Raw genomic sequence first — 22,546 nt, forward strand, 5'->3', positions numbered from 1 at the left:
TTTTTGCAGATGACTTTTTCCTGTCTCTCAGGATATCACATATTTAGTTGTCTCTTTAAGCTCCTCTCGACTGAGGCAGTTTCTCAGAATTTCCTTGTTTTTGATGATTTTGAAAGTTTTGAGGAGTGCTGATCAGGCCTCTTGTAGGATGCCCCCTCTGTGGGGACTGGTTGGATGTTTTCTCGCAAAAGCCCCTGGGGTTGTGTGTTACTGGGGAGGAAGACCGCAGCCGGGCGCCACGCCCATCAGCCCATGTCCGGGTGCACACCGTCACGTCGTATCCCCGCTCACCCTGGCCTTGACACGCTGGCTGAGGTGTGTCGGTTTCCCCCCTGTGAAGTCTCTCTCCTCTGTCCTCCCTCTCTGGAAGGACGCCCCTGTCACCCGCCTGCACTTCAGGAGTGGAGTTACACTTCCCCATACCTTAATTGCTTTTGCGTGTTCTAACCCGCAAAACGGAGCCACTGGGAAGTCTGGTTCTAAGGCCCATTTGTTTCTTTGTCGTATTCTGTATTTCATGGCTATCAAAGCTCGAAGAGTTCTTGACTATGGGATGGTTTCAGGGGTGTATAAGTCTGACCTATGTCAAACTTACCAGATTGTCCACCTCTAGTATGTGCAGTTTATTGTATGCCAATTACACCTCAATAAACCTGGTTTTGTTTTTTTTTTTCCAAAGCCAGAAGAGACGCCTCTCAAAAGCAGGCTGGAAGTGGGAGAAGTCATCCTTGATTGTGCCTGTTAACAGCACAAAACTCAAATTCCAGTCCTGGGGTGGTGATAACTCAGTGGTAGAGCACATGCTTAGCATGCATGAGGTCCTGGGTTCAACTCCCAGTACCTCAAAATAAAATAAAATAATCCGACCCTATCTACCAATTCCATTTCCAAGTTTAAGTATACAAATAGGTCTTTCAGGTCCCTGTTGACAGTAGAATTATCTGCTAATGGAAATCTTTCCAGACCTTGGTTTTCAAGGTTCTCCATAGCATGAGTTTCTTAGAAAAAGCAAATTGGAGAAGATGTTTTTAACTTAGCAAACAAAACAAAAAACAGTATAACATCATTAAGTTCAACAACTCTAAACACTTTGTCACAAGACGAATCTCTCTGTGAGGTACAAAATGTTTCCTTGGTCACTCCCAATCTTATTTTAAAATATTGCAAGCATTCTATCATATTTAAATGTTCCTGAGTCTTATCAAAATAACTACATTGGTTGGAGACATTTTGTGGCAATCCATGCACTTATGATTTCCAGCATCAAATGTTATCTGGAAGTATTTCATTACTCCAGTCAAAGCAGCCAATCCATCAGTATTACGTTTTCCCGGATTTTTCAAACTTATCTTTTCCATAAAATACAAATAAAATTTAAGAAGCATCCAGAGTGTTCCAAGGGGGAACTCTGAAGCCAAACTGCCTGATTCTTTTCCTAATCCGGCTGCCTCCTGGCTGATGACCTTGAGGAAGTTGTCTAACTGCTCTGTGCCTTAGTTTCTCCATCTGAAAACTTGGGGGTGGTGATAGTACTTACTAGGTTGGGTTAGGAGTGAGTGACAGGTACCGATTCTAAACCTACACCGGTGCCCAGTGCACAGCAAGTGCTTGATGAGCATGAAGTGGTTTTACTATTTGACCGCTGAAAACTTCCTCTCCACTACATGGGGCTCAACAACAAAAAAATAGCATTTGTGTACGTCCTGATTAAAGCAAATGGCAAGTATTATAGCATAAACTGAGCTCTGATAGAAACACCTGGACTTTCATCCAAGCCTCCCGTACTCTGACGGTGCTTTTTGCTTGTTTCTTCAAAGTGGCCATCTTCCCACAGCCCTTGCTGATGGAAGAATGGATGATACTGCTGCCACAGTGCAGAATTCTCTGTATCACTTCAGTCCTTTTCACTACGGCAGGACAAAGTGATTCTGCACTGGTTTACGGCTTTTTGTCTTTGGCTTTTAATTAAGAACTTCAAGCTGAATATTTATCACCCCTTAATGAAATTATGTAAATTATGAAAGTGAGTGTTGCATGACTTCCGGCACTGAAAAAATGATAGTGGCTTGTCTCCACACACTGGACATACAGTTTTTAAGTCTCATTAATCCTGTTGGCCTCATAGTATTTGTTAATGCCTCCAGACCCAATGTACGCTTAGAGTAAGGAACGTCATTATTAACAGATGTTGTAAATATCCATTATTAATTTGCGATGTAAATCCATGGTCCTGATAATTTATAACTTTTTTTTTACCAACTTCTTATCAGATGACAGTTGTTTTAACCAGATAACGTGGCAGTTGAAGCGTTTCTACTGGGAGTAGAAACGTCAACGTTGTCATTTTCTTGTTCTGCACTTGTAGTGACGAGAATACATTGGAAGAATCTTTAAAAGCCACACAGACGTTTATTTACATTATTTGATTAGAACGTCAGTTCCTTTAATCTGATGCATAAGCAGTGGACTCAGAACATAAGGAAATGCATCAGGTACTTTGCTTTCTTAAAAAGCCCACGTAGATCCCTTTGGGTCCGTGGGTCAGGGAGTAGCTACAAATATCAGATGGAAGAAGGGATGAGCTCAGACCTGCTGATGATATGGACAGGGCAGAAATTCTCAACTATGCTCCAAAGAGCAGCAGGTCCGTAGGCCTGGCTAATCAAATGCACGTGCAGAAGGCTCCGAGGATGCACTCCAGGCCGCCAGCTCAGATCATCTGCATTCGCCCTGCCCTCAGACGCCAGGCTGTCTTTGGAACAGCCCTCCGATGTTGGGAGGGTTTCTGTATCATGCCTCCTGTCTACCCACAGCAAGAACAGAACTTGACTTCTCAGCCAGCTTGTGGGGTGTCACTTAGGGTCCCCAGTGAGACGCACTCTCAGGAGACCTACTCAAGAGAGGACAAAGAGCATGCAGCCCACTGTCTGGTTGTAGTGACAGCAGAGGCACGCAGCTTCCGGGCAGCACTCCTGGCCTCCAGGGTCAGCCTCACCCGGGGCGGAGCTGCAGCGGGATCTCCCTGGGATGGGAGCCGGGGGCGTCCCAGGCAGCCACTGGTGAGGCTGGCCTTGTTCCTGGCTGTGCCTTCTCGCTTCTTGTCCTCTCTGGCCCTCCCAGAGGTTCTAGGAGCTTCCTAAGAATCTTTTAATAACTTCCTCTTTTTTGTTGTTGTTTTTTTACCCAAATTAGCTGGAGCATTCTGTTGCTTGTGAGCTGGCAGGTTAACAAAAACTCCACTAAGGGCAAGCTCACTGAACTCTAATGAAAAATTGTAGTGTTGCCTTCATTTAATAAAGGGGGTAGAGCTTTAAAAAAGAAAAGGCGACGTGAGAACAAGGACTCTCCGTGCGGGAAAAGAAAAATACAGAGACAAGGTATCACAGTCGATGCTACCCTGTGGTCCCAAATTGGAATCAGAAGTAAATATGAGTGAATTTGCTGGATATCTTATCTCTTTAAAAAAAAATTCCTAGCTTTGTCCACCAAAAGCCCCAGACACAATGACCAACTCAGTGTAACGAACACTACTTGTGCCCAGATGATTGTCTTGAAACAGCATTTCTCATCAGAAGACACTAGGATGTCTTAAAGAAACGGCTGATGGCACGTGTGGGCAGGTGGAGCACAAGATGGATCTTACCAGAAAGCAAAGAATGATCAAAGATGAGCAAGACTGAGTCAAAAAAAGAGTCAGAACCAATGAAGACATTCCTGCTGGTCAAAGAGAGGACAGTTTGAACATCAATAGCATAAAAACGGCAACGAACCAAAACATAATAACTATGTTTATTTTTTTTACTGAAGTATACTTGATTTACAATGTTGTGTTAGTTCCTAGTGCACAGCATAGTGATTCAGTTACACAGATAAATATTTTCTTTTTCATATTCTTTTTCACTATAGGTTATTACAAGATATTGAATGCAGTTCCCTGTGCTATACAGTAGAAACTTAATGTATATCTATTTTAAAAATCGTGGTTTGTATCTGCAAATCCCAAGCTCCTAATTTATCCCTCCCCACCCTTCTCCCTTTGGTAACCATAAATTTGTTTTCTATATCTGTGAGTCTGTTCCTGTTTTGTAAATAAGTTCATTTGTATCATTTTTTTTTAAGATTCCACATATGAGTGATATCATATGATATTTGTCTTTGATTTGCTTCACTTAATATGATAAACTCTATGTCCATCCATGTTGCTGCAAATGGGATTATTTCATTCTTTTTTATGGCTGAGTATATTTATAAATATATAACATCTTCTTTATCCAATCATTTGTCAATGGACAAATTTTAGTTTGCTTCCATGTCTTGGCTATTGTAAATAGTGCTGCTATGAACATTGGGGTGCATTATCTTTTCAAATTAGAGTTTTCTCTGGATATATGTCCAGGAGTGGGACTGCTGGGTCACATGGTAACTCTTCAAGTATGTTTAAATAGAAGAATTCTTAATAACACAAAAACAAGTAAATGCACACCAATTGGTCCCTTTGGCAAATGCTAGAGAACTGACTACTCTGAAAACTGCAAAACGGAGGGAGAGGCTCAGCCTTTTACCTTTCCTTCCCTGCAGAAGCCAAGAGCGTGGCTAGTCGCAGGGGAAGTAGGGTTGTTTTGGGGACAAGCACGGGGAGGGCTCCGTGGTGGGCTGTGTTGGCAGGTTCGAGTGGTGATGACAAGGTGATGTGTCAGAATAATCCAGTAAGCTGTATGTTCCACGCTGTTTTCTGTATTTGTGTTGCATTTAACAATAAAAAGTTTAAAGTGCTAATGGAAACCAGAAAACTTTTCCACTTATTCATTTAGTTTTTTTTAAGTAATTTAACAAACACGTGTTGTGTGTGAGCTGGGGAACTAGCGGATACCGATCCTTGCCGTAGGAGCTTTGTGTTTTGAGAGGCAGGCAATGCAGCGCCAGGGATCCCGCGTGGTAATCACAGCAGATGGCCGGAGTGGACCAAGGCGGCCAGCAAGAGGTGATGTGTAGTCCAGGCAGGAGATGCGATGGCTTAGAGCAGGGAGACGTGGTACGAAAGAGAGGCGTAGGCGGAGTCTAAATGTATTTCAGAGGTAGAACTGACAGACGTGATTTGTTTGTTGTTTGTGGGTAGGTTGGACGAGGGAAAAGAAGCCAGTGATGTCTTTAGAACTGTTTCGCTAAATGGATGTTGAAGCCATTTACTGAGATGGTCGGATCCGAAGTAACATAAAGGGGACGGCACGCATAGCACTTAAACCTGCTGCTCTGCCACAAAGGAGGGTCTCCAATCGCCTCCCAGGTTCCTAGAGCATCGTCCCTTCTCTCACGGAGCTGTGGATGCCCTGCACGGAGAAGACACTCGGTGCCGTTATCTGAACCTAATGCAGATGCGGTGCGTTTACTGTGACTCCAGACCAAGAGGAAGCGATGCAGGCGGAGACCCTTCCCGACACCGTGTCCTGTCAGCTTACTGAGTGCACGTCACACGGGATGGAGGAAGAGGTGTAACCGCCCATCCTTATGTTAAAGCCCTGATATGAGGCTGGTGCTTTTATTCCTAAACTGTAAGCAGACAAACCCAAGAGCAGAAGCTGAAGCTCCTTAATACGCCGACACTCCTCAGCTTTGTGGCCTCCCTCTTCCCTGCAACCCCGTTCAGAGAGCTCTTACGTGGACCAGGAAAATCAAAACGCCCTGCGGTGCAAGCTCCAGCTGAGGGTGAGTCAGTCTGGGAGGAAGGAGACGTTAACTGTGCCTGTGAAAGTCCCACAGAAGTGACATTCGGGCTGAACTTGGATTTTGCCTGGAGAAGGAGCACAAGTGGGCGGGGTGATGTGGGAAAGACGCCAGGCTGATGGAGTATCGCTGTCAAGGCGGGGGCGGCGTGTGGAGGGAGGGCAGAATTTCCTCGTGGCTCCTAAACTGGTATTTAGAAAGCACGTGTTTACCTTCCACAGGAAAGTGCCAGTAGGTGTCAGATACACATAGCTTGCTCTAGAAGATTAAGATACATTCACGGATGACGGCCCTCTAACTGGTTCATTCTGCTCTCCCTAAACCTCTCCCACACCAGCTGTCGGCAGACTGGTCCTTGCCGGAGTGGGGTTTGCCCGCCAGCCTGGCATGATCTGTGTCACCTGGGTTTGTCCCTGGTTCTCACCATCTCTAACAGGAACAGAGCTCGGGGATTTTAACCTTGGGCTGGGTCGACCTGACGTGGCCCTACTCCCTCTCATGTCATCACCAGGTGAAGCCAGTATCTTTTGGCTTGTGCTCTAGTCCACACGTGTACACCTTCTAAGTGGCTCCGGCCCCAAGTGCTCTGGGGGTAGCTGGAGGGAGTGGCCTTCAGAGGGGGCCCCAGGGCCCCAAACCTGACTTCCCCAGCAGACAGAGTCCGGGTCAGGAAGAGAAGGACTTACGCAAGAGATGGCAGCTTTGGGGGCAAGGAGAGAGATTGAGGGTGGAGGCGTGAGAGTTGGTCATAATGGCAAATGACACAGGCCTCGGGCTGACATCTGGGTTTGAACCTGGATTTACCCCTTAGGAGTGTGAGAACCTGGCTTTATCCTTCTGGCTGTCTGCTCTTGGGTTTGTCTGCTTACAATTTAGGAATAAAAGCACTGACCTTACATATCTGGGCTTTAATGTAAGAACGGGCAGTTACACGTCTTCCTCTGTCCCGTGTGATGTGCAGTCAGTAAGCTGACGGGACACGGTGTCGGGAACGGTCTCCGCCTGCATCGCTTCCTCTTGGTCTGGAGTCGCAGTAAACGCACCGCATCTGCACTGGGTTCAGATGATGGCACCAAGTGCCTTCTCCGTGCAGGGCATCCACAGCTCCGCGAGATAAAGGACGATGCTCTAGGAACCTGGGAGGCGACAGGAGACCCTCCTTTGTGGCAGAGCAGCGGGTTTAAGCGCTATGCGTGCCGTCCCCTTTACATTACTTCGGATCCGGCTTACTTTCAATCATTCATGCTAACTGAAGGGTATTGCGTCATTGGTAACTGTGGTACCAAGGTAGCACCTTCGAAGTTCTGTAGATGACTTTGTCCCAATATGCAGAAAATTATTTTCTGATATCTTCTACTCAGCGTTGGAATTCTTCACATGGTGGAAAGTGGCAGACTTATTTTCTGTGTATTCAATGGATATGATTTACTGTGCCAGTCAGTGTGCTAGGCTCTGAAGACTCAAAGGTAAGACTTTGACAGAAATGCAAAGAAAAATTGATAAGTTCCAAGACAGAGGTTCAAACAGATCGAGTTCCGGTTTAGAGGGAAGGAAAATCTTGTGGAGGAGACAGTATATCAGTCAGGATGGGCTAGATCTGCTGTGATAACAAACAGGGCTAGATCTGCTGTGATAACAAACAAATCTCCACTCTCAGTGGCTTCACTTCCCAAAAGCTTACTTCTCATTGATGCTACGCATCAAGTGCCCGTCAGCAGGACTCTCTGCTCATTGCAGCACCTAGGGCTGCAGGGGATGGAGGCCCTATCTCAACACGTTCTTCCAGGATCCCCTTACCAGGGGAAGAGGGCGTGGGGATTCTGCATCGTCTCCTTGTGCTCGTACTTGGAAGAGGTGTGTATCATTTGACGTTTTACATTTCCCTGCCCACAGCTACCCATATGGCTGCGCCTAACTTCAAATCCTAGCCTGTGCCCAAAAGGCAGAGAGCTAGACACACTTGGTGAAGAACTCTAATGACTAGTGTTGCACAGGTGACTTTGCCCCAGTACGCAGAGATGAATGTGAAGGAGAAGGTCTTCCCAGGAGATGGGAAGCATTAGGAAAGGTGCAAATGTGGGAAAGTCTGGCTGCAGAGAAGGAGTCTTAATAAGAACGCTGGGAGGCAAGTTTGTAGAGGAAGATAGGTCACGCTATGAAAGCCAGGCAAGGAGGTTGAATTCCATCCAGGAAACACTGAGGGTTTTAAAGAAGCCGTGGTTTAGGAAGGGTAGACTGATTGCTGTGTATAGGAGAGATCTGAGGTCCATAAACTAGAGACAGGAGGTACTTTTGCTTTTTACGCTAATCTAGGCAAAGGGTGACAAGGGCTTGAAGTGGGGTCTTCTGAATGGGGAGGAAAGAGAGGGCTCTACACATTAGCTACGTAAGAGAGAGACTTGCAGGTTTGGAACTAATTAGCTATGAGATGTAAGGGGGTAGAGAGTCAAAGATGATTCCAAGGTTTTGAGCCCAGGAGAATGAACGACAATATTACAACCAGAGAAAACGGTGCAAGATGGCTGAGTCTGGGAAGGAAGCTCTAGGCTTGCTGATTGTAAAGCAGGGGGTTTTATTTTGTTCACTCTTGTGTCCCAGCACCTAGAACAGTGCTTAGCATATAAATGTGCTCAATAATATTTGTTTTTTTTTTCAATAATAATTGTTGACTAGGTAACACCAGTAGAACGCGAGCGGAGAAGTTCCCAAGCAGTTGTTAATGCAGTCGGCCTCCTTCACGATGTCTGCTAGGAAGGCAGATTCACCTACTTGAAGCCATGTGATGAGATGCCAAGAAAGTGGAGAGGAAAAGGGGGGAAGGTTGAAGAGAGACCTCTGGGGACCCTGACATTTAGGGGTCAGAAAGTAGGACCAGAATCCAGGGAAGGTGGGCAGGTGAGGACCAGGATCAGTCAGTTGCTGCCAATGGGTGAAGGAGGCTGGGGCAGGAGAAGGGGGCACGGGACTGAGCGGCTCTGGGAAAGCTGGACGCCGACCGCAGCAAGGCCCTCCTAGCAGTGAAGTGCAGCTACTGGCCAGAAAGGAGAGTCGGGGCAGTGGCTGGAGGGGGAGGCCGGGCCAAGCGGCCGCCCTGGTTTTTGCTTGGGTTCGGAGGGGTCCTAACAGCCTAGACGTGGAGCAAGGCGGGGAGGCGGAGATGGAAGATGGAGAGAGGGAGGAAACCATGGCCGGCGGGGGGGGCGGGGGGGGGAGGGGGGAAGCTGTCCTCCAGGGGAAGGGCCACTTCCAGGCTAGGAGCAGGGAGGGGGAATTAAGTTTCGCTGTTGTTCCAAACTTCCTGCGGGCCCGTTTTGTGCGGGGCACAGTGCGGGCTGAGGGCCACCACCAGGCAGGTCGCCGTCCGGCTGCCACACCACCTCAGGCGGTGGCCTGGCTCCCCGGGTCGCGATGCGGGGAGGTGGCCCCGGAGCCCTGCGGGCGGGGGGAGGTGGGGTGGGGTGGGGGTAGGCGGTGAGGTGGGGGGTGGGGGGTGGGGGAGGGGGGCGGGGGGGCGGGGGGCGGGGGAAGGTGCGGCGGCGCGGCGGGCGGCGCGGCGGGCGGGGCAGTGGGGAGGCCACACCCTGAAACTACCTGCGCGCGACAGGAAGGGCCGGGCAGAGCCTCGGCGGCCGGCGCGCTGCGCCTGAGACCGGAACCAGGCCCGCCCCGCGCCCCGGCCCCAGCCCCAGCCCCAGCCCCAGCCCCGCGGCGATGGCCTGAGCCCCACGGCCTGCGGGACCATGAGGAGCGACCGGGCGCACAGGGGCTCAGGCGGCTCCGGGGGTCTCGGCGCGGGACTCAAGTACAGCTCGCGACCTGAGGTGGGCGAGCGCGGGCGGCGTCGGGGCGGGGAGCGCGGGGTGCCGGGGTGCCGAGGGGCCGGGGGGCCGGGGGGCCGGGGGGCCGGGGGCCGGGCAGCTCCGCGCGTCTCTCGGCCGCGGGAGCCGCTCCGCCGGCGTTTGTGGCCGCGGCGCCGGCCCGACAGGTGGAATTTCCTGCTCGGCGGGCGCCGGCCGGACCTCGGGTTCCAGCCCTGCCGCGCCCGCCCGGGGGCCGGCGGCCCCGCGGCCCTCTCCTCCGGCCCTCCGGCCCCTCGGGCCTCTCGCCGCCTGGAAGGGGCTCGTCTGGGGCCGCTCACGAACGCCGCGCTGTGCGTGCACGTCTGGAAGGAAGCAGCGGCGCCGGCTCGGAGTGCGCGACTTGGGCCGGGGAAGGGAAGTTTCCAGGGCGCTTTGGAGCCCGAGCGTCCTTGGCCTCAGCGCGAATTTGCTTTTGTCTTGCTGGTCAGAAGGCATTTTGAGGACCTTTGCCGACGGCAACTGGGAGACCAGAGCTTCGCTGGCCATGGAGCATGACGCTTAGGACTCAGGGTGGGCTCGGCCTGGGCTTCTCCAAGAGAGGAGGGAGCCCTTGGGGAAGGTGACTTTACGGAAAAGGATGTGGGAGCCTGTGTCTTGAGCCTTTTGGAAGACATTGAGGCAGAAAGCTCTTGTTTGGCAGAAAGAACAGTGAGATCTTAAAAGACCTTAAAGACATTGAATCTTCACGTAGAGATCTGGAGGTGGGTCTTAGCTGCTTTGTAGATGGACACACCTAGGTGGCAGTGGCCAGGTAGGCCTAGCAGTCAGGCCACCACCTCTCTGCCAGTGGGGACCCCACGTGTGCTGGAAGACCAGTGCAAGCCAGGTTGCTGGCTCAGTGTGGGTGCTGAGAGGCGGGCGCTACTTGGGGAAGGAGCTTTGCTGCTTTGCGAACGATGGCCGGCCTCGTACTTTCTCCTGCGATCCTGCCCTGCACTGCGGCCGTCTCTCCCGTGTCAGGCCAGATTTTGATGGTCTCTCAAATCAGTTCCTTTCCCCAGGTGGCATCCTGATTGAGGGAGCTTGCAGAAGACCTGATTCTGGGCTGCCAAGGGTCCGGCTGGGCACTTTTGTTTTCTCCACTTTTCCACCCGCTGTGTAGGTGTTTGGAAGCCCGTGCTCCCCGGCAGCCTGGAGGCTTGGGTCTGTGTTCCCGCTGGGTCTCTGCCCTGCTGGAGGCAGATGCACCGGGCGGACACCTTCTGTTTTCCTTTCTGTAATTGCCATGTTTGTGAATCACTGATAATTGCCTGTTGGGGTTCTAGACTCCTGCCTCCTCAACAGAGGGTTTGCTCTTTGGTGTTTGTTATTTCAGGGCTGTTTTTCTTCCCTCCTCCAAGTCGTTGGCTCTTCCTGAATTCCCTTTCTGAGACTCTCTCCTGCTGACACTGGGAGAGCTGGGTCTTCCTGGAGACACCTCACCACCCGTGCTCCACAGCCCCTCTGAGCTTCCACAGCCCCCCATAAGCCCTCGCTTACTTTCCCCTGTGGCCTCTGTTCATTTCTCACTTTCCATGACGCTATTCCATTCTCCGCTCCACTGGGCTCTTCCTTCCACTCCGAGTCTGCCATTTCCCTATGTGGATCACTCTGTCTTTTCTCTTGCCAAGCCCCATTGAACCAACTCCCTACCTTATCCTGGGCTAGGCACGGTTGGAGGGGAGGCTCTCAAAGACAAATAAGATATGACTGTTTCCTTTAAGGAACTTACACTCTTGAGAGCCACGCTAAGAGGTGTGTGCAAAAATGAGACGTGACTTGGTGTCCTGAAGGAAGTAGCCTGCGGTGCCCAAAGCTCATTTTGTTTCTCCAGGAAGTCTTCAGCTATTCCTCCCCACTCCACGCATGCCCAGAACTCTCACTCCCTGGATCGCCTTGCAGTGTCTGCCGTCAGGGTCTGCAGAGGCGGCCTTGACTTAGTTTCTGACCAGGAGGCGCAGCCGCCACATCAGCTGAGCTGACAGCTCTGGCTGGATCATGCTGGGCCCCACAGAAGCACTGCTGCTTTTGAGTTCCTTGTTCCTGGTCACTTCCCTCCCTGCGAGGATGGAGAAAGGTTCTGTTTGATGGTGCTTGTTTCTGGCTGCCTCCTTCCCAAGGCTGATGACTCTGGCCCTTGCCCTACCTCCACCTATTCCTAAGTGAGAAGTGGCCACCTCTGTGTTCCCCACTGTCTCCGGAGCCCTGACGACACCTTGTTTCTGGGGATTGTGCGCACCCTGCCTGCATGAGAGCAAGTGCACAGGTGCCAATTGTCATGCCCATGAACAAGAGCGGGGAAGCCTGCCTCACTGATTGTCTTGGCCCTCGTGGAACACTTGCTGGTGGCTCGGAAGCCGCTTCCTTCCTAAGTCAGTATTGCCCCGGTAGGACTCGGTACCCTTCAGCAGGCGGAGACCAGGCCTGGAAAATGGGGTGTGATGAGATCAAAATCAGATGCTGTGGGGGCTGTCGGGAGTGTCAGCTCTTTGTAAGTCAGTCGAACATTCACTCATCTTCAGGACAAATATCTATCAGGTGACCACAGACGGAGCATGTGCCAGCTACTGGGCAGCGGCCCCAAGAAAGACCCCACACAGTCCCTGCCTTCAGGGAACGCCCAGAGTCGTGTGGGATGCAGGGAATTAAATTCTGTGTGGTAAGTACTGGGTTCTGGAGAAGCCAAAGGGAGCCACTTAGGACGGGCGTCTAACCCAGGCTTGACAGGCCAGGGTGGATGACTCGTGGCCAGAGGCCATCTGTGACGTGGTGGCAGGAGTGTCCGACGTGGAGCCAAGACCTGGGCCACCACTGTCCTCCCGGGTGATCTCAGCGGTGTTACCTCATCCCTCTAAGCCTCAGTGTCTGTGGCTGTGAAACGGGGATGACATATACGTTACAGGTTTGTTGCGAAGATTAAAAGGGCTACTTAACATGAAAGCCCTTTGTAAGTTGCAGCGTGGTCTACGAATCGCAGTGTTTCAGTTTCTGAGTTGGAAAAGCCTCGAGGCAAGCAGGAAGGTGATGTCGTATCAGCAGGATGCTCGGGAAGAGGCTGAGAAGCGGGGGGTGGGGGTGGGGGTTGTGCTGACCGCGCAGCCTGCTGAAGACACGCGATCGCTTCGAGGAGTGTCAGGGAATCAGCATCCCAGCGACGGAGACCCTCTTCCTGTGGTCCCAGGTTTCATCTCCCTCCCTTTACGTGGCTTCTAGAGGAAGGTCCTCCTGTGGAAGGGAAGGGGGAGCTGAGACCTACTGTAACTGGCTGCTCACCCCTTTCTCCTCCCATCACATGAAACAAAACACTTCCTTCTTTCTCGGTTCTCCGAGCATGTGCTGGCCTCTCCGGAAGGGGCAGGCCCTGTGCCGGAAGGTGTGTGCAGGGGTGAGAGGAGAGCAGGGGAGGTGGTAAACATGGGAACTAGCCTGCCCTCCGCTGGTCCTGGGAGACCTGGACATTCCTGGCCCTCATTCAGGAGACGGGAAACTGAGGATGAGAGAAGGCAGCACTAGCTTGACAGCTGCTCAGGTAGGAAGCCGAAATCTCCTGTGACCCCTGCGGATTGTCCTGGGGCGGGTCTGCCCAGAGCTGGCTCCTCTGTGGGGCCCTGTCGCGCCTGCCTGGCCTCTCACTGTCAGCTGTGGCCAGTGGCCGCCGTGGTCCTGGAGTTCCTCTGGTATCAGTTCCTTCTCTGGCTGTGGTTCTGCCCAGGTGGTTGGCTCATGTCTCTCCTAAGAGAGGAAGTCTGTTCTTGGAAGAAGAGCGAGGGTGTGACCAGCCCCCGAGGAATCCAGATCCCAGAGATGTGGCTTCTGGCCTTGTGCACATACGACGGGAGTGTTCAGAGCTCTGATAGTCGTTGCTGGTGCTTACTGAGCATGTAGCGTGTGTTGTACCTCTTAGACCTTTTTACAGGCGGGGAAGGGGGAGCACAGAGAGGCTAAGTGACTTGCCTAAGGTCGCAGCGCAAAATGGTAGTGGGGTTGGGGTTTGCACCCAGGCAGTGCGGCTGTGCTGTGTTCTCCCTGGACTGCTGCGGTGCAGGGTGGCACTCTCCGCCCAGAGGGCTCTGGGAGGGATTTACGTCTAAGAGTAAGAGTTGGTTTGATTTGGGTAAGAAACTGGATTTCTCTTCTTAGGATTTTTCTGAGATGCCTGGGGCTTAGCAAAATTCTGATAACCATTTGATTATAGAAGTGGGAAATAGGAACTTCTGAGCGTCTCAAGGAATGCTCACTCTGGCTGGTGGGGGTGAGAAGGGTGTTTGGAATTTGTTCAGAGCTCATGGGCAGTAATTGCCCTTTTTTCTTTGCTAAGAACTTTTCTAGAAGCAGATCCCTACTGAAAATTCTGTCTTGGAATCTCGTATCATCAGAATTAGCAACAGAAACCTTAAGATCCTTGTGATAGTTGGCTAACAGACGGGTCAGAGTCTTGGGTCCTTTGTCTCTCCGAGTTGGTGGTGACGGTGGTGAAAAGGTGAGGAATTTGATGACAGTCGTTGCTCCCTGGCACTAAATATGTGCACTTCTGTTCACCCTCTGTGTTCTCACAGCATCCGTATGAGAGCAATGCCTAGTTTATGGATGAGATGACTGAGGCTCAAAGGGTTTGCATAATAGCCCCAAGGCAGTTAGAAGTGGAGCAGAGGTTCAAACCTAGATCTGAGCGACTTCAAAGCCTGGAGTCTTAACAGCAAAGCCATTATATACAGCTGTGTTCCAAGGACGTGGAGATTGAGACTCACCCCCAGCAAAATCCGAGAACACATCTTTATTTATTAATTTTTAAACTTTTTTTATTGAGTTATAGTCATTTTCCAATGTTGTGTCAAATTCCAGTGTAGAGCACCATTTTTCAGTTATACATGAACATACTTATATTCATTGTCACATTTTTTTTTCGCTGTGAGCTACCGCAAGATCTTGTATATATTTCCCTGTGCTATACAGTATAATCTTATTTATCTATTTACATTTTGAAATCCCAGTCTGTCCCTTCCCATCCCCCACCCCCTTGGCAACCACGAGTTTGTATTCTATGTCTATGAGTCTGTTTCTGTTTTGTATTTATGTTCTTTTTTTTTTTTTTTCAGATTCCACATATGAGCGATCTCATATGGTATTTTTCTTTCTCTTTGTGTCTTACTTCACTTAGAATGACATTCTCCAGGAACATTCATGTTGCTGCAAATGGTGTTATGTTGTCATTTTTTTATGGCCGAATAGTATTCCATTGTATAAATATACCACATCTTCTTTATCCAGTCATCTATTGATGGACCTTTAGGCTGTTTCCATGTCTTGGCTATTGTAAATAGTGCTGCTATGAACATTGGGGTGCAGGTGTCATTTTGAAGTAGGGTTTCTTCTGGGTATATGCCCAGGAGCAGGATTTCTGGGTCATACGGTAAGTCTATTCTTAGTCTTTTGAGGAATCTCCACACTGTTTTCCATACTGGCTGCACCAAACTGCATTCCCACCAGCAGTGTAGGAGGGTTCCCTTTTCTCCACAGCCTTTCCAGCATTTGTCATTTGTGGACTTTTGAATGATGGCCAATCTGACTGGTGTGAGGTGATACCTCGTTGCAGTTTTGATTTGCATTTCTCTGATAATTAGTGATATGAGCATTTTTTCATGTGGCTGTTGATCATTTGCACTTCTTCCTTGGAGAGTTGCTTGTTTAGTGAGAACACATCTTTAAATGGAGAACCGACACCAGGCGCCAGCACAGGTCCGCTCCAGACCTCTCACACCAAGCTTGTCTGGTTTCTCGTTTGATGAGGTTACTCACCTGGTAGACCAGGGGACTGGCTAGAGATGGGCTTCAACAAGGCTTTGAACAAATGGTAGCTTTATTTGTTACACACATGATCAAAAAAAAGCCACCTACCCAAGCCAATGTATCAGGTTGTTTACATTTTGGGGGCCTCTTCCAGTCTTTGCCACACGCATAGGTTTTGCCTAGTTTGTGGCTGTTCATGTACTGATGCTCTGGGAGGTGTATCCGTCTCCTGTCTGCTGGGTGGTGCGGTGGAAGACTGGGGGATGGAGGAGAGTGAGGTCTAGGGGTTGTGTCTAAGCAGCTGTGCCTAAGAGAGTCCCCTCATGCCTCCAAGTCACTCTGGGTGGTGGCCTGGGGCTGCCCCCGACTCCCTCCTGAGTCCTGTGTCTTTTCTTATTTAGTAACAGCTCTGATGAGGTCTTCGTTTGCTTATCAGCTTTGTATATGACACCTTACTGGGAGGAAAAGGCGGATACCTTGGATGACACAGTTGTGAGTCAGAAGAAGGGCAGCCTGCGTGAGAGGTTGCCGAGAACTGCACTGTGTCCGTCTGCACTGGGAGGACGTGCACCGCCCTGACTGCGGACACAAAACCCCCACCCTCCCAGGGCTGGGACCTGAGGAGCCCCGGGAGGGAGGCCCCGGAGTAAGCGGGATACCACAGCAGATCCTGAATTCCCAGTTGAAAGCCAGGCATGTAATGTGGCTCCCTAAAATGCAGAGTAAGTCCCCCCTTCCCGTGAAGTTTTTATTTGGTTGTGCCTTTTAAAATTATGATTAAAAAGGCTAATACGTACATCTTTAAAGTGCATTTGGCTGACTGAGACAAGTAGAAAGTATTTTAAAAATGGGGAAAGTACCCTAGAGAGGCATTTTAATATTTTCTAAAAAAAAAACTGCTTTTTTTTCTGATTCTAAAAGTTAGGATCTTATGGTCAAATAGAGCCTGGGAATCTCCTCATTTAAATAAACTGTTCAAGGGTACCTCACTGATGTGAGAAGTCTGACTTCTCAATAGCTGCCAAGGTTAGTGTTGACTAGAGATGTATTCAGTTTTGAAGAGATTTAAACATGTTTGCCCCAAAATTAAACTTCAGAAATTTAGGGTCAAAAAACAAATTAGGAAAGGACTTTTTTTTCTTTTTTTTTTTAAAGTTGAGCAATACACAAATGTACACAGTGAAATTTCTCTGAAATTCTTTCCCCCAGGTTATAAAACCTCGGAATAGTTTGGTTTCTCATCTCCAGCAGTCTTCCATGCGTATACTAATATTTATGTGGATATTAATGTATATGTGTGTGTACACGTATTCTCCCCAAAATGGAATCATAACGTCATTCCTGTTCTACAGCTGAGGACATGGTTGTCATGGATTAATTCATCACACATTTATTACGTATCTTAACCCATGCTAGAATTGTGGAGCAAGACACAGCCCCCACCCCTCTCCCCCATCCTTAAGGAGCAGGTGGTTGACTCTAAGACACTGAGTGACTAGGATGGAGGATGCTTGGGGGATAGGAAACCAGAGGAAGTCACCTGTCACCTAAAACAGTGGGGGACAGACTTTCCTTGGCAGCCTCGCAGAGGAGGTGCCTGAGCTGAGTTCGGAAGAGTAGGAAGTGCCCAGATACTTTGACTTTTTTTTCATTTAACATTATAGTTTAGAGATTTTTTTCCATGTTACCACCACCTCTTTGAAAAACCATTCTTTTTTTTTTTTTTTTAAATTGAAGTACCATCAGTTACAGTGTGTCAATTTCTGGTGTACAGCACAATGTCCCAGTCATGAATATACATACGTACATTCGTTTTCATATTTTTTATAAAGGTTATTACAGGATACTGAACATAGTTCCCTGTACTATACAGCAGAAACTTTAAAAAAATCTATTTTTATATATGGTGGCTAACATTTGTAAGTCTCAAACTCCCATATTTTCCCTTCCCACCCCCTTTTCCTGGTAACTGTAAGATTGTTTGCTAAGTCAGAGTCTGTTTCTGTCTTGTAGATGAGTTCACAGTGTCCTTTTTTTCCTGAAAAACCGTTCTTGGTTGCTATGTCAATGCTCATCAAGTGGATATGTCAGTCTGTGTTACTATATTTTTATTACTTGTGTTTGCTAATTGACTGTATTTTTGGACGATTAATGGAAACAAAGGGAATTGAAGAACAGCCCTTACGGGGCAAAGCTGGTCAGATCCCATTCGGATTATGTTGTTCAATTATGGGTTCCTTGTCTTAATGGAAATATTGCTACTTCGTGGTTGCCTGAGATAGCCAGAGGTTTAGAAAACACTGTGAACCACTGAGTTGAGCATTTTAGCCAGAGAAAGAGCAGACTCCGAGGAGGATTTCAGGAGCTGCTCTGACCGGGAGGAATTAGGCTGGATCTATTGCGGTGCTAATGTGCAGGGCTGTTGTGATGCTGATGGCTGGCAGGGGAGGAAGAACTTAGTAATGTGGGCACACCTGAAAATACTCTGTCCCCCAGCAAGGGTGGCCTGGGAGGATGGGAGATGGGATGATGTCTGAACTGTTTGTGCTCTAAGAATCCAATTCCCAGAACGCCGTTCCGCGGTTCTCTCTCCTGTCCTTCTACTTCCTCCACAGGATTCTGGCTGCAGTTGTGGACCAGGGCCTCCGGGCGCCCTCCCCTGTTTGCATATTTAGGCCTTTCTTCCAGACAGCTAGATTTGTAGCTTGATTTTTTTTTAACATTTTTTTTTTTTTATTGAGTTACAGTCATTTTACAATGTTGTGTCAAGATTTGTACCTTGATTAACCGGCCTGGGAGCTACTGAAGAGGTGGGAGGGGTGTTTCTGAATGTAGTCAGTTCCAGGAGGCCAGTGAGCTTGGGGTGTTTCCCCTGACTTCTGTAGAGACTACCAAGGCAGCTGTTAAAAAAGGCTGAATGGTGCCGTGGAATACTACTCAGAAGTAAAAAGGAGCGAATGCAGTGGCTGCATTGATGCGCCGGGGAATTTTGCTGAGCGAGAAGAGCCAGCCGTCCCCAAAGATTCTACACTGGATGGTCCATTTATACAGCATGTTTTTAAATTGAAATTTCCAAGTACTTTATTTTTTTAATTCTTACTTTTTTACTGAAGTGCAGTCGATTTACAATGTTAGTTTCAAGTGTACAGCAAAGCCATTCAGTTATACATATATATTATATATATATTTTCAGATTCTTTTCCATTATAGCTATCATTTTTGAAATGACAATTTTAGAGCTGGCTGGTCGGGGGAGGGGGGCAGGAAGGAGGTGGGTATGGTTGCTAAAGGGCAGCAGGAAGGATCCTTAAATTGGAATCGTTCAGAATCTTGACTGTTGGTAGATACAGAAGCCGACACCAGTAGTAAAATTGTGTGAAATTTAGTATTTACACACAAGTGGGTACAAGTGAAAGGGGAACTCTGAGTAAGGTCCGTGGGTCACATCAGTGTCGTGGCATTATAATACAGTCCTACGGGATGTTATCATTGGCGGAAACTGGGCCAAGTGTACAAGGGCTCTCGATACTGTTTCTTACAACTGCACCTGAATTTACAATGATCTCAACACAAAAGCCAGTAACTAACTAAGAAAGCAGTAGCCTTTGAAATCAGCACGTGGGCTCAGTGAAAAGTCAAGAAAAAGAATGGAAAGAAGTTTCACCTTCTTTTCCTGAGGCGAAGGGGCATCCTCTTAGCTTTCTTGCTTGGTTTCTGGGGGAATCTGCCTGGTTGTGCCCCTGCGGGCAGATACTTCTGCTCCGAGTCAGGTGACTGGGGCAGGAGAAAGGAGGGAGTGGCTGGACCAGGAAGAGGATCTCTGGCCAAAAAGGACAGGCTGAGTGCAAAGTTAGTGGCATCAAAGAGCCTAGCTGGGGAGTCTCTCATCTGTGATCTTGGAGCCCATCTGAAATGGAATTCTCTGGTTGGAATTACAAGAGGCTGTGTCCTGGGGGAAGCATTTAACTGAAGACTGGGAGAGTCGAAACTTAGGTGTCTTGGGAATAGCAGGTAACCGGGCTGGCTGACACTAGAGAGCCTGGGGAGGGGGGCTGTCAGCAGGACCTTTGGGTGTTGACTGAGCATTCTCTCCCCTTCCAGGGGTGGACACAAGTCTGGAAAGTTCCCTAGGGCCTGGTATCTCCTTTGGGTAGGCGACTTAAGAGTCTGGCTATGGAGAGAGAAGTCCTTCAGTCAATCAAAAAAAAAAAAAAAAAAAAGGATAAAGTGCTAACCCTGGGCTAGGTCAAGGGTCGGAGGAGGGCTGGAGAAGAAACAATACCCGGAGGGCTCCCTAGGACCACCTGTCCACTCCCTGTGGAAGTGAGGGAACCTGATGCCAAGTGGGGCATGCAGCTCTAAGGCAGGGGAGGTTCCGGGGAGAAAGACTGTGGTCTGAGATGGTCCTCAGAGGTCTCCTGGAAGATCTTGGCCTTGGTCTGTGTTCTCAGGGGCAGGCTGTGCTTGGTAGGTGGTGAGGAGCCAAACCTTTCTGAGTGGCAGGATGGGACCAGCCTCCCTCTTCCTCACAGGTTTGGGGGCCTCCTGGCTGGGGCAGGGTTTGCACCCCCAGCCCAGTGTTGAAGGGGTGGAAGTCCATCTGCAGCGGTGGGCACAGCATGCCGGTCTTTTGGGCCCAGGAAGTGGTTTTGAGGTAGATAGTTTTGCTGAGTGTTCTCCAAGACCGGTCACCTCCAGGCTTCAGTTTGCTTGTCTGCAGAGCTGTGGGGAGTGATCAGCTTTCCCCCTGAGAAACAGAGTGTCCTGAGAATACTGACTGTGGAGTCAAATCTGGGTCTGAAATTCAGCCCTGCCGCTTTGTAGCTTTCTGGGTTTTAGATAAGTTACCCTCTTTTAACCCATTTCCTCTTCTAAAAGTGTAAGAATTAGAGATGAAATATTTGAAAAGTGCCCATCATGGCACAGAGATGCACAAAAATACTGATTATGCTTGGCGTGGCCTTTGCAGAGTCACAGAGGCAGTGGGTATGCTGCCCCCTCGGGAGTGGTCGTGGCAGCCTGGAGCCTCCGTGGCTTCTGTCCACGTGCAGGCCCCTTCCCCACAGCCGCCCGGGGCCTCGGCTTCCTCACCGTCTAAGTCGGTGGTTTGAAACTCTTTTGCCTTTTAGGACAATGTCTCCAGGAACACAGACCAGAGCCCTTGGTCCTGCTTCCCCTTCAACCAGTCCATTTATTGTTTATCATTTTGAGGTGCTGCAAAAATTGCAGTTGAAGTAAGATTTTAAAGTTTTAAAAAAATGTTCTGGAAGTGGCTGGAACTCTGTGTGTAAACAGAAACTCAGAGTCTGGAAGTGGTCTGTCGGACTCACTGACTTGGCTGGATAATCGCCTCTGGGCTTTCTCCCCCAACACCCCACCCCCCAGGCCAGGCACTGCCTCCCCAGTGGAGGCGGGGGAGGAGCGGGCTGGGCAGGGAGCGGGAGGCCTTCCCAGTGCTCCCCGTCAGGGCAGCGTGACCAGAGGGCAGTGGACACGGGCCTTCCTGGCTCTTGGAGGCCTGCTTTGTACACGTGGGCTATTAAGGCTTTCTGTTTGTTTCATTCTAATGTTTGAACTCCACCTGCTCCGCCAGACCCCGAGGAGGAATGGGGCCTGCCTGGCTTTGGGCAGATGGGTGGACAGTGGGTGGAGGAAGCAAAATCGAAGGGAAACAGTAGGTAGGCCTGTCGTTAGCGGCTAATTGTGTTTTACAACACCTCTACGGAGGAGGCTGTAAGGGGTTATTAACCCACTTTTAAGAGGAGGAAACTGAGGCTCAGGGAGAAATACTTGCCCCAGTGGCTCAGGGTTCTTGCCCTTGACTCTCATAAAAGAAAGACGAGGCTTGTGTCTGAGGGGTCTGGTTGCAGGCGTGTGTGGTCCCATTCCCATGGTGGTGTGGGCGGGGCTGTGGGCAGGGCTGGGAGTAGGGAGGGGACACAGGCATGAAACCTGCAGGAGCCAGACACTGGCTGGCAGAGAACCACCGGGTCCTGTGCTGAAGATGCCCACGCTCGGCTGAGTCAGGCCCCTGGGACTTTCCAGCCTGCTCTGACCAGGTGTGCAGAGTTTTGATTGATTTCCTGCAGTGGGAGCTGTTGGCTCTGGGTCAGCTTCTGTTCCCCTAGAGGCCTTGGGGTCACAGATCTGCAGGTAATTCTGGATCCTCCATAGGGCCCCGCAGCTCACCTGTTTCCCAGCAGCTCCTAATTCTTGTGGGGGACAGTGACGGGGTCGAAGGGCAAGGGTGAGAGGGTCGAGTAACAAAAAGGCAGAGGGTTTTGGGGGCCCGCCACCCGCTGACCAACCTTGGCTGATAGCGTGAGTCTGCAGAAATCTGGTGGCAGCCTCAGGGACTTCTGGGTGGTGCTTACAACCTATCGTGGGAGGGTCCTGGGCGTGAAAGCAAGTCCAGCCTCTTACAACATGTACCTTGCATCCCAGGTGGTTGCTTAAAATAGGCTGACTGAAACTGACATGACCCAGCCGGCTCCTCTCACAGTGGTGGGAAGCAGGTGAGCCAGGCCGGCAGCCTCCTAGAAATGGTAGGTGGCAGTGTTCTCTCACGGTCAAGTTCCTACGAATGACCTGGGACACCAGTTAAACTTCCAGACCCTGCCCCTGCCCTGCTGCATCAGAATCTCCAGGGAGAGGGGCTTGGAAATCTGGGTGCTAAGCAAGCACTGTGCTGCTTTTATTGTATTTTTTAATCATTATTTTTCATGGGAAATGCTAGGGTGGTGCGGTCAGTGGGAACCAGAGCCTCCTGTTTCTTGAGAATCTGGCTTCTTGTGGGATCAGTTGGCCCAGCCTGGTGAGTGGGTGGATTCTGATGTGGCTTTCTCTTCCCTTTTCCTTTGTCACTTTGGTCATCCTGGGATGAGCAAATCAGGTGTCCTCTCGGTGCTGGTCATTGTGCTGGGCGGTGACTGTAGTGGCTGCAGGAAGTCCCCGCCCTTGGGAGCTGGGAGTCCTCACAGCTGCCTGAGTTTTTTTGTGGGTGCTGATTAACTGAAAAGAGCCATCTAAGTAGGGCCCCTCCTGCCTGGAGACAGCAACTTGAAGCAGGGGCCTTTCTCCAGTTTCATCCCTCGTGTCCCTGGGCCACGCGTTGTACTGTGCTCAGCGTTGCCCAGGATGGCAAAAACTGTGTTAAGTTTTGGAATTCACTCCTTGCTCTGTTGTCTCTGGTGGCCTTG

The 22,546-nt window shown here is 49.9% G+C and overlaps 1 protein-coding gene across 3 annotated transcripts in view; it reads left to right on the forward strand.

The window, feature by feature from the left end:
- Positions 1 to 9,336: 9,336 nt before the first annotated feature.
- ST14 (ST14 transmembrane serine protease matriptase) overlaps positions 9,337 to 22,546 on the forward strand; it is a 32,213-nt gene continuing 19,003 nt past the window's right edge. The window contains exon 1 of one of the 3 annotated variants that reach the window (XM_031443371.2): positions 9,337 to 9,542. In XM_031443371.2, coding sequence (XP_031299231.2) covers positions 9,462 to 9,542 — 81 coding nt within the window. In that variant the 5' untranslated portion in view covers positions 9,337 to 9,461. Of the gene's footprint in view, positions 9,543 to 12,931; positions 13,090 to 21,349; positions 21,501 to 22,546 lie in introns of those variants that run through there. The other 2 variants (XM_031443370.2, XM_064482224.1) reach the window with 2 other exon arrangements.

The sequence above is a fragment of the Camelus dromedarius genome, chromosome 34 (genome assembly GCF_036321535.1).
Source record: "Camelus dromedarius isolate mCamDro1 chromosome 34, mCamDro1.pat, whole genome shotgun sequence".
Classification (NCBI taxonomy): Eukaryota; Metazoa; Chordata; class Mammalia; order Artiodactyla; family Camelidae; genus Camelus; species Camelus dromedarius.